The sequence below is a fragment of the Alligator sinensis genome, unplaced genomic scaffold (assembly GCF_000455745.1).
Source record: "Alligator sinensis unplaced genomic scaffold, ASM45574v1 scaffold361_1, whole genome shotgun sequence".
NCBI classification, from domain to species: Eukaryota; Metazoa; Chordata; order Crocodylia; family Alligatoridae; genus Alligator; species Alligator sinensis.
The window spans coordinates 408,276-419,960 of record NW_005842007.1 but is presented as its reverse complement, the minus strand read 5'-3'; the positions used below and the strand labels follow the sequence as shown (position 1 = coordinate 419,960).

Sequence of the window (11,685 nt, the reverse complement as noted above, 5' to 3'; positions counted from 1 at the left end):
CGCGGGACCCCCCTGCTCCTGAAGCTGCCGCCGCCCTCGCGCCTCTCGCTCTCCAGCTCGCCCGGGCAAGTGGCTTCAATGGCTCCTTCTCCCAGGAGAAGCCGGAGGAAAGATGCCAACGCCTTGCCGAGCATGTCCTCAACTTTCTGGGCCGTCATGATCCTGGCCAGCCTCCTCATCGCCTACTGCAGTAAGTCCCTGGGGTGGGTGAGCCCGCACCGTAGTCCCTGCCAGGTGTCGTGGTCCTGGGGAGCAGGTGGGTGCCCTCCGTCTCCCTGGGGCTGCCCCTGCTCGCCCCTAGCTCCGGGGGCATTCCCGAGCTCCTCCAGGGCTGCGTCCCACCTGGGCAGTGTCATGGTTGCGGAGCAAACTTGGCTTCTTCCCCCCGGTGCCGGCAGCGGTTGGCACTCGGCTGATTTGCTCAGTGCCACCAACTTTTGCCTGCTTCCGTCCATACTTTGGGAAGAGGAGCTGCTTGGCTTGTGTCGGGTCGGTTCCTTGAGGGAGCAGATACTTAGTGCAGTGACAGATGTCTTAATATCAACCGGCTCCTGTGTGAGTTTCTGCCTGGGAAACTGCATTGGAACAAACCCCAGAATTTCCTTAGCATGACCTCAGCAGCATATTATAGACACGCCATTGCTTTTACAGCTGTCTGGTAGACCAGCCCTTGACTCTCAGATTGGTTTGTTTCAGACTTGACAAAATTCACTTACTGAAATGTAAGTGCCTCCAACTGGGGTGTCCAGTATTGATAGAAACTGAGATTGTGAGTAGTGTTGCAGATTATTATTGTTTTTCTTGTTTTTATTTATTTATTTTTTTTCCCAGATGATTATCAGGTTTTAACAGTGAGAACATGGCCTGATTTGGCTGCTGGAAAAGCTAAGGTTCTTGAGAGCACTGTATCCTATAACCATCTCCTTTGCAGAAAGTCAAAATTGTCACCAGTCCGAGACTGAGCTGTTCAGCAGCAGAGCTAGGAAATAGTTTCTATGTGATGACCTTATGCAGTGCATTCAGGAGTACCCACATGACTCGAAATGCCGAAAGTGAATCTAGGCTGTTTTCCCCAAGGATTCATCACTTGAATTGTCTGGGATCGGTAATTTATGGGATGCGACTCTTCCTTTCATTCACTTTGATGTACAGACTCTGCACAAAGATTGTCATGTTGGGCTACAATGGGTGTAGGTTATGATGAAAAGGAAATGGATTCTGGTTTTAAAAAGCTTGCTTATAGCATTTCCCAACCCTCTGTTCTGTTCTCTCTAACCTTATGACATTTCCCATTCCTTAGTTTCCTCAGGAATGAGATTGCAGATAACTAAAAGAGCCTTTAATGCACTACTTTACATGTGCACAAACAACCTTCATTCACCCTGCTTTAGGGGTGACAGTGGCTTCTAAATCATAAGGTGGATTTTTTGTAAGCATTGGCTATAATCCTATACCTTCTGAATTTAATGGCTTGTTAAAAAAACGTGCAAAACACACTTACTTTCCTTTTAATCAGGGCTAATTTGTACATGAATCAGTATTCAGTTTGCTCTCATAAACATTACAGGTACCTTAAACAACTTATTGAGATTTAACAGAATTTGTTTTAATACACTGGGAATTAAGTGATCTGATAATCAATAAATGCATATTAGAGGGTGATTAGTTAAGTGTAAAGAGAATTCTGTTGGATCTTATTTTATTAAATCTGCATTAGCTGCCATACAAATTCCTTTTAAAGTGCAGGTCTCTAGAGAGTTACAGGCTTGCTAGATAAGACTTCTTTTACAGTGCTTAGTAACAGGGTAACAGTAAGCCCCAGCAGCTCTTGTAGCAGTCATATGTATTGATGAGAAAAGACTGAATTTTTTTGTCTGATTGGGTAGAGGGGAGGAGTTTCTGTTTTCAGTTCTGTTGTTTACTACTTGTTCAGTTTTTTATTTTCAGCATTGCTTACTGATGTTAAACAATGCAAATGTTAGCTGATATGTGAAGATAATCTCTTGGTGCGTTTAAATGAACATCTCTAATTTTGCCAGCCAGTTTTATACTAGATAGTGTTATTTATTCAAACATGTTGTGTATTTTTCATGCTGTGTAGTGTTGAACATATCCAGGCAGCCTAAAATATGCTGTGTCAAATCACTCCACTGTTTATATTGTGTTTCCCTGATTTAATGACTGAAGGTGCAATTTCAAATGTCTATGAAGTATCGTTTACAGTGTATGTGACTGCTCTAGTGCTTGAGGAACTGTTAACGTTCCTGCCTGAAAAAAGGATGCTCAGGAATACTAGGAACAGTGTAACACACTCTTTTCCTTTAAAATATCTATGCTAAATCTTTAAAAATTGATAAAGATTTAGTCATTACTTTCTCCTATGTTACTCTGCTTATTAAATGGGAAAGTCTCTTTCCTTTTTTCATTTTTCCCCTCAGAAAAGCATAAAAAGACTTGCCAAGTTCTAATAGTGTTTACATGGTGTGTTTTATGGTGGGTGTCCCCCCACCCCCCAATTTAAAAAAAAACCTTACTGTGCTGTAATCTATTCGTTCACATTTTCTTTCTCTTCTGGCTTCAGCTAAGGAATATTACACAAATATCTGCACACAGTTTTGCTAGAAATAGCTTTAATAAGAACAATATTTATTTTCTCAGAATAGCAAAGAGCTATTTATATTGCTAATTGTATTGATGTATATATTAATTGTACCCTGAAGGTGCAGTTCCAATGCAGCCAGAAGTTTTTATATTATTGTAAAAACATATAAATGCAAATGTAAATTGTTCTGCCTGCATTGCTCATTTGCCTTTTCAGTCTGTTCAGAATGACAAAGTATATTCACAACATAATTGTATGAATGTTGTTTTTCTCTCAGTAGTTGAGGATTTTTATTGCTAGAAATGTATTTTTTTCTTTAGGACAGTCATCTCTCTTTTTTTTAAGTAGGAGCAACTGATAAGTGTTAGTGTAAGATAACTGATAAGCTTTTTAGTTTGCCAGGTTACCACATATTTTATGAAGAGCTTTGAAGATATGCTTGTACAGGCAATAAGACTTTTTTTTCTTTTTAATTCCTAAAGCGGTATCATGGGTAACCTGACCATTTTTTCTTCCCTAAATGTTTAGATTATATTTAGGGATAGTGGCTCCATCCTATGGTTGAAGAGAGACCTGCATCTTGCCAATTAGGTTAGTTGCTATAGTGATAAACTCTTGTAATTCTCCCTTCCAGAGGAGTAATGTTCTGAGTTATGGTTGTAGGTGCTTAATAGGGGAAAAAAGTAAGGCAAGCATGAGATGGTAAAAATAGTGTGCTTATGTAAGACTGTTTATATTGTAACCAATACTAAGGAACTCATTTAGTTAGGAACAATAAATAAACATTAAAAAAAAATGAAAAGCATTATCCTGCCAGGTGATGAGTACCTTCAACTGCCATTGAAGGTTATTGGAGTTGAGGGTTCCTGGCACTTAGCTCCAAATTTGCCAAATCTGTCTAATGAAAAGTAGCAGACTGGAGAAAACTATTTGACATGAACTGTCCAAGATTAACACTTCTATACTATAAGGTTATATTGAGTACAGACAATGAAAAAATACAGATGGGATCTTGATTTTTTTTCTGGTTAGAAAAATTAATTAATTTGAGTGAACATTCTGTGACTTGAAGGCAATGTGCTAAAAGAGACGTGTTCTTGGCACTACAGAATGAAGTCTGGATGTATGTATTTAAGCTCTATCAGTTGTAAATATTGAGGTGTCTCTACATGATGTGATTTTTATACTTAAGTGATGAGTGTTTAAACAAAGTATGGTTCAGTATTAGCTTTGTTGCTGCAGCAAAGATTCTTTGACTTCTCTAGTGTTATTGCATAAGCAAAAGGAGGATGAAAATGGCATGTTCCTTCTTTGGTGCAGTAGATTAAAAAAAAAAATTATTGTAGTAATAATAGGAAAGACAAAATAGATGTATATTAAAAACACTATCAAAACGTTAAAAGTTCACCTTTTTTTCTATTGTAAATTGCATGTTTGGAAAAGAGATGATTAATGCAACAAAAAATCCAGAGTCACCACTGTTCACTGTAACAGAGCAACTATCTGCACTGTAAATGCAAATACAATTTATTTCGTACTAAAGACAAGTGAAAAGTAGAAACATCCTGTTAAAGCATTATTGTTCTTTTTATTGAACACAATATAGCCAAATCATAATGATGGATTAGTTAGTAAATGATACTTGCATGTGCAGCACTCAGGGACAGAACCGTATCTTTTTTCTTTAGACTTTTTAGGTGTATTTATAAGGTTATGTTTTAAAAAAAATTTGATGTTGTACAAGCAGTTCCAGTAGCACCTTAGAAACAGTAATGACTTTTTGAACTAAAATGAAGGTCAGAGGATCTTGGATGTTTTAGTTTCTGAATGGGAATCTTTTTTTAAAAAGGAAAAATGTGTAAATTAACGCTCGTGAAAGGAAATAAATTTAACTTAAAAAATGAATACCATCCAAGCACTGGCCCGGCCATTTCTTGGTGCATATTTTCAGACTGCCAGCAATTATTTTGAATTGTAATCAGAACATCTCTCCACTAAGTACTGGGGAGAAACTAACAAGTTTCACTGCAGAAACCAGTGAACAACTGTCAAAAGTTTGTTACTGACCTATGTCAGATACAAATAACAGACCTATGAATGACGGTCTCCTAGCTCACATTACTAGTCTCTTGTTATCCAGATCTGCCTCTCTCATATAACTTGGATTGGTGGTGGTGGGTTTTTATCTGTAAAATCAATTTATAGTACCATCTTGTTTACTGCAAGACTTAGTAAGTTTGTATTTCTTTCCCAAACTGAAAAGAGCAAATAAATGCAGCATAGATCCACTCATGTTACTCTGCCTGTTTTTGGTCAAGTTTATGCATAAAATAAGAGATGATCATGATTTTCATGACATTAGAAAAGAAAATCAAGCCATTAAAAATTCCATCTCTTTATATGGCATCACAGCTGCTCCTTTTTAAGAGAGTTCTTCTCTGATTTAAAAAAAAAAAAGCACTTTAAAGTTAATGACTTCTACAAAATATCACCTGTCAGACATAGCACCAAACTGACATTGAGAATGTTATGAGACCAAATACCTTGTAATCTGTCCAGATGATCTGCTGTATGGATTTTAATCACTAGATATGGGGAGCAATGGTTTTTCCTTATTTTTAATGATGTATTTCACATCCTTTCCCTCTGCCCCTCCCCCCCCCCCAACTTGTTTAGTGACCTTTTAACAAGTTCTTCAAATGCCTTAAGTAAGCACTGCTGAATTCAGGTAACTGGAAGGTTTAGCTGGAGTGGGGGAGGGGCAAGACAGATGTAGAGATATACCCTGTTTTAAATAAGAGCAGAGATGCTCAGTGATGTTCTTTAACCATAATCTGTCAAAATCTACTTCATGCTACATGGCATGTAGCACAGTGGGGCTGGGCAATGAACCTACACTTTCCCCTTCCCCTATACACTCTACTGGGCAAGTGACTCCACTTACAGCCCAGCAGAGTCTGGACCAGGGAGCAGCAAAAGTACTGGATTGGCCCACACCTGGCCACATGCGCCCAGCTTCTGACTCAGGAACCAGGCATGTGTGGGCAGGGACTTTTGCTTCAATTTTCTCCAAGAGCAGGGATGTTGAGACAGCCTGTGAAATCTGGGACTGTCCTGGCCAATCCGGGACGTATGGTCATCCTGTACATGCAGCACCCTTGTGGGACCTTCCCTGTGCCATTGATCCAGGCCTGGTCTGGATTGGGCCCATTGGGATCCTGTCAATGGAGCTAGTCTAGTACAGTCAGCACATGCTCAAGACTGGGGGAGGGGGGAGGGGAACTAGATCAGCCTCATGAGCCACTGCAGGGCTGGGGCCAGCACACTCTGCATGTGATGCACGCAGCTGGCTGGGGTTGGCATCTGTACTGCAAGCAGCATGTACATGCCCACATTGGACCAGCCCTGCAGGCTGGATATAGCACATAGGGCCAATCTGTGGGTCTGATGTGGCCCACAGACTGGCCCTGTGCCCCTCATCCAGCTCCATGTGCTGAATGAGTTTGACACCCCTGCACTAAGATATTAAAAGTCAGCACCATAAACAGCTCCTCTTCTGACAGCCATGTATTACAAGAAATGTGAGCTGTATATCATTCTCCCAAAGAATGGTTCTAGGTCATTGGTTTTAGGAGAGAGTTCCTGATTGTGGATCCCAAATGAAGAAGGTGACTGCTTACAGCCCCCAGTCAGGCACCCAAGACTCAAGACTCACCCTTTTCTTCTTCAGGGTTTCCTATTTGTTAACTCTTCAGTGGCTAGTTACTGAAAATGCAGATAATTTGGATTGTTTACAAGACATTTAACTCAGCACAAGACAAATGTCTAATCGGTTCTGGATTCCATGCCAGGGGCCAGGTGCTTCATGACATGACATGCCTGAGTGCAGTGCCAGAGTGTGCTATCGGCATCTGGAAATCATCTGTGAGATCTATACAGACTTGATAACATGGGGCAACAGCAAGTGGACAGGACTCCTTTCCTTAGCACCAGCCTCAGGTTCATAAAGGAGTCTTTTTCTCCCCATATAGTCAAGAGCACCTACTTACAAAGTAATAGACTCTTTTGGGCTCTTTTTTGACAAAATAAAGTCTGTTAACTTGGTTTTGGCTGGAAAATAGCAGATTCATTTTTTTTTTTAAGTACCTTGTATGTGCAAGACCAAAGCTGCGTTACCTTTTGGTCTCTGTTTCCTCCCTTGACTAGGTTAACGTCCTAGCTCCAGCATGACCTAAGCTTTTGAATTCATGTAGGCAGCCCATAAAATTGAACAGGGAAACTGAGGTACAAATACTGTTTGCAAGAAATAATAATAATTAGATATTCTCAGTTCATCCCAACTTCAACTGCAGGACTGAACTGATGTTAGCAATGACTTGCCTATACTAAACTTGATTAATATGGGGACGATGAATGGGCAAGGGTATATCTTGTTCAGATCAGTTCACCTTATTCAAAATGTAGCTTTTCTGTAGCATCACTAGCAAACACCTGCTATATACTTTCTGTATCCTGGAGAGAGCATTCAGCTAAAATTCAGGTCATAATATCCAATATAGAATTTCATTTTGCAAAGGAATGTAGTGGTTTGGATTAGACCTATTTCTTATTTTCACACATCCTAATGGAGGATTGGAGTCCCCTGTAGTTCAGTGGTAGAATTGTGGTATGCCACATTGGAGACCTGGGTTCAATTCCCTGATACTTATATAACTACAGCCATGGAGGCACCAAATGCTTGGGCTCTGTCTGGCCTTTGGCTTCAGTCTCAGTGGCCTTAAGGGGGGATGAAAGGTCTGAGCAGCCTCCACTCCTCCAAAACTCCTGCGTAGGCATGTGTGTTGAAGGTCTGGATGACCCATGCATACATCATGATCCGGAAGGATTGATAGTTGCAAAACCAAAATATAGGGTTATAGGGCACTTTTACATGTGCTGCAACACATTTTGATTAGGATGCATTAGAGCAGACTTGATTAATCAAGCCTGTTGGAGCGTTCTAATCAGAACAATCTAGCGTGCTGTAGCATCTCATGTATTTGGCGCTCTGCATTTCAAAATGGTGGTGGGGGAGCTCCTTTGATGAGCAAAGCACCCTCACCACCATTTTGAAATCTGGGACTCTGAATACATGAGATACTGTGGGTGTTTTAGTCTAATTAACCACCCCCCACCCTGGAGCATGTGTATAGACACCCATAGTGACTGACTGAACTCTACACATGAGGGGAGGGAAGATGGGAGAAGCTGATTTTGTGATCATTACCTTGAGCTAAAGCCATACTACTGCTGATTAGAGTACAAGGATCATTTCACATGTCTTATATATGATATTTTTGGTTATTCCTGGCAGGCCATGTGAAGGCATTACATTTGTAAACTGTGTGCCCTTATAGTGCTCCAAAAATGGCCAGAGCACACTAGAAATGTACGAGGATCTCTGAAGTTACATGTAGTGCTATAGTGGGTCTTTTACTTGCCAGCATCCCAGTGTTCTGCTCTTTCCTTAGCTCCTTTTTGGGGAAGAGAGACTGCAGCAAGCTCAGTGACAACCCATAGCTCCTAAATCCATCACTCAGTGAGTACAGGACTAGGCTCACCTGCTGGGAGCACAGCTGTAGCATGGCTGGGACTGTGGTCTACTACTCTAATTGCAGCAGCTGCTGCTGATCACTGACAGCCTGCCCAGTCCCCCTTCCCAGTGTGGGACAGGATATACCTCACTGATCAGTGGTGGAGCAGACTGATAGGCTTCTCTCCCTTGGGGAGGTAGAGATGAGCTCCCCACCCCATTGTCCCCTGGCTGGAGAGCACGCCTTTGCAATGACTTTGTAGCCAGGGGGCTCTGAACATCTGAATACCCATAGCCCTTTATTTTTGTAGTATGTCAAAGTGCTGTGGCACTTGGAGTGCAACAAATGCATGTCTGAACATGGCCTCAGTCTGGTATTTTCATTTTGTAGTGGTATGACCTGTTGACTCATGTTTAGTTTATGGTCCACTATAACATCCAGATCCTTCTCTGCACAACTGTAGGTTAGATAGTGTGGAAGAAACAGGCTTCACTCTATTGTTTGCTCACGAAGTTGTCAGAGACCTTTATTTACAAGCAGCTACTGGGGAGAGCACCGGACAGACAGAACTTCCTCTTATCAGTCCTCTTATACCACCCCTCACGCCCCCCCCCCCCCCCCAACAGACAGTTGAAGCAAGCCTTTTTATATGTTTCAATTCAGGTCACATGACACAAGATATAACAAGTCAAAGAAAAACTGGTTTGAACCAGAAAGTTGCAAGAGGGCATAGACTTTGGTTTGACCTATTGACCTCATAGGTCTACTCAGCTCAACAAGGGAAAAAGGGCAGGAGAAAGAGCAGATTGCGAAATAGGCGGGGAAAAAACAATCATTAGCAAATAGTGCACTAACTCAAGAAGTCAGTAGAAATTAAGGCCTGGGGTTTTCTTCTTCCACAATAGTAACCCCCACTTTGTATTTGTGCAGTATATCTCTAGGCTAATTCAGATTCTCAATCTGTGTAGCAGCCAGGGTCTCCAATTTCCACCTCTTCTCTGGCTCCCACTTCCTGCCCCAACCCGAAGGGACCGTGCAGTGTGGCATGGCGCAGAACACAAACTGGGACCCCTGTGTAGTATGGGAGCCTGTAGTTGGGGAGCTGAGGGAGAGGCTGGGGCACCCATGTGGCATGCAGCCAGGAGGGCCTGTGGCTTGTGCTAGTGCAGTCTGTGGAGCCTAAGGTGTGGCCCAGATGACATGTTGCCCCCAGCTGCTCAGAAGTTAGACAGTCCTGACCTGAAAAAGTAATGCAAATATTAAATAGTACCACATCCAAGATAGGCAAGCAAGGGAGTTCTACTTGATAAATTCTTCCAGTCTGAGGGTGAGTCATTGATATTATAACTACTGAGTAGAGCGAGGTAGCTGTGATGAAATGAGCTTTGGCTACCAAAAGCTTATGCATCTGTATAAGCCTGCTATTCTGTGTGTTTTTCCAACCAGATGAAAATAACTTTGTAGTATATCACTTTAGACTGTCCTTCTTAGTTTGTTTAAGGTGCTGTTCTGTAGGACAGTGTCTGAAGCATTACTAAATTCCAAAGCTATCAGGTTTAATATTTCTCCCCTTCCTATGATAACCCATACTGATGGTAGGAACTATTTGGCAAGATAAACTATGGGGTTACACAAGGTAATGTGTGGCAGGATTTGGCTCTTAGTGGCTATACATTCTTTATGGTTATCTTGCTAGAACTGAATCACCAGACTAGGAAACATCTGTGTTTACCATAGTAGTAAGTGCTATGACTGCTCATCCTGACATTCTTGTTATCTTACTTTTAGCCAAAATCAGTAAATATGTGTTCAGCGGTTATAAGAGATCACTTGATGGCGATAGCATTTTCCAGTGCCACTAAAGGTACTGACAGGTTGATTTTATAGAAACAAAGTGTACTTTGTATTAAACCTTGAACAACCACTTTTTTCCTTGCCACACTTGATAGAAAACTGACATTGTTGCATTTTTAAGGGATAGTCCTTTTTATTCATTACTGTCTCTTTTCTGTATTCTTAAGTAGCTTTACATGCCAGCTAATGTTACAAAAAAATCTATAACTGAATTAAACCAGTGCAGTATTCTGAGTTAATCTTGAAAGAGTTTATTTGAAGACCATTCAGAATAGTGTTCCACTGCTCTTTCACTCTGCACAAGTGAATTTGAGGCTGTTTTAAAGTCAGAAGTACTGCATGAACATTCATTTTGGGAAGGAGGTGACTGTGCGTGTGTGTGTGCATGTGAGTGTAAGTCTAAATGTTCGTTCAGTAAGAATGCTCAACATATATATTTTTTAAGTTAAAGGTTCTTGAAACCTGCTTTCCATCTTTTTGTTATTTAGTGTGGCTTTACCCTATCTTCTTTCAAGTCTTCTAAGGTGTCATATGCTAAAGCTCCCATAAGCAATAACACTTTAGGCCTACATTTGCTGTTGGTGAATTTATTTACTACAATCTAAACAAGTGCACCAGGTGAAAGTCTGTGGAGAATTGGGCTTAAAATGTTTACAACTACTACAGTTGCTACAATATTTTTGTTACCTTTTTTCAATTTCATTAATGTTTGTCTATAGACCTGATAATATTTTTATTATGACATTTTGAGGTCTATTTAATAGAGCTTTATATGACTGTAGAATGTGACTGAGGGCAATTTCAGATTTTAAAAAATGGTGTTTCAATTGTTATCCTATACCTGTAAACCTGTAAGGGGAAAGAAAATCCTTTGGGGTTTGTTGCTTTTTTTGTTTGTTTTTTTTATAAAGACAACATAACTGATTCCCTTGTGCTCCCTGACTCAACCCAAAAAGAACAGAATCAAATTATCAGCATATTGAAGCTGGGAGGCTTTCTTTGGTTTGTTTTAGAACTGAAAGATCAGTTTAATGTATTGAAAGATTAAGAGGAGGAAGAAACAAGGTCTGACAATGCCATGGTATGAAAGAAGAGAAGATTCCCTAGTTCGACAAAAAGAGAAGAAAAAATGAATCCCAAAGGTGACCTCAGCGCAGGAAGGATAATGGAAATGTCAGGGGCCATCAAAAGACACAATTGACTGACAGAAGACCAAGCAAAAGTTATAGGTCAAAGAGAGATGCAAGCACCCACAAAAAAACATGTCTATGTTATCAGTGATTCAGTCCTAAGGAAAGCAGGAAGTCAGTCATAAGGGAATACCTATACAACAGAAGTGTATGTTGTTTGCCACAAAGAAAGATTCAGGACATTGACTGGGGCTGATGAGGATTCTGATGGGAGCATGGAAGAATCCATTAATCATTTTTACGTGAGAATAAATTATACAACCAGATACTTACTGAGAAGGATCAGGGATAACTATGGATGGTTGGGGAAAATGCTTAAAGAAGCATGGATAGGAGAACTTTGTAAAATTCCTATGCCAATAACAAATGTGAAACAGGCGTCTAGTCTGAAAAATGAGGAGGTTGCCCAAGAGGGACAGGTATAAAATGTTTAGAAGGGACAGAAATAAGAACAAAGATGGTTAGG

At 40.7% G+C, this 11,685-nt stretch overlaps 1 protein-coding gene across 1 annotated transcript in view; it reads left to right on the top strand.

The window, feature by feature from the left end:
- The first annotated feature begins 6 nt into the window (after nucleotides 1-6).
- The window catches only part of LOC102372050 (protein FAM19A5), a 398,392-nt gene continuing 386,713 nt past the window's right edge, over nucleotides 7-11,685 (top strand). Inside the window, exon 1 of the mRNA XM_025201857.1 lies at nucleotides 7-190. Within this exon, the coding sequence (XP_025057642.1) occupies nucleotides 79-190 (112 nt within the window). The 5' untranslated portion in view covers nucleotides 7-78. The remainder of the gene's footprint in view (nucleotides 191-11,685) is intronic.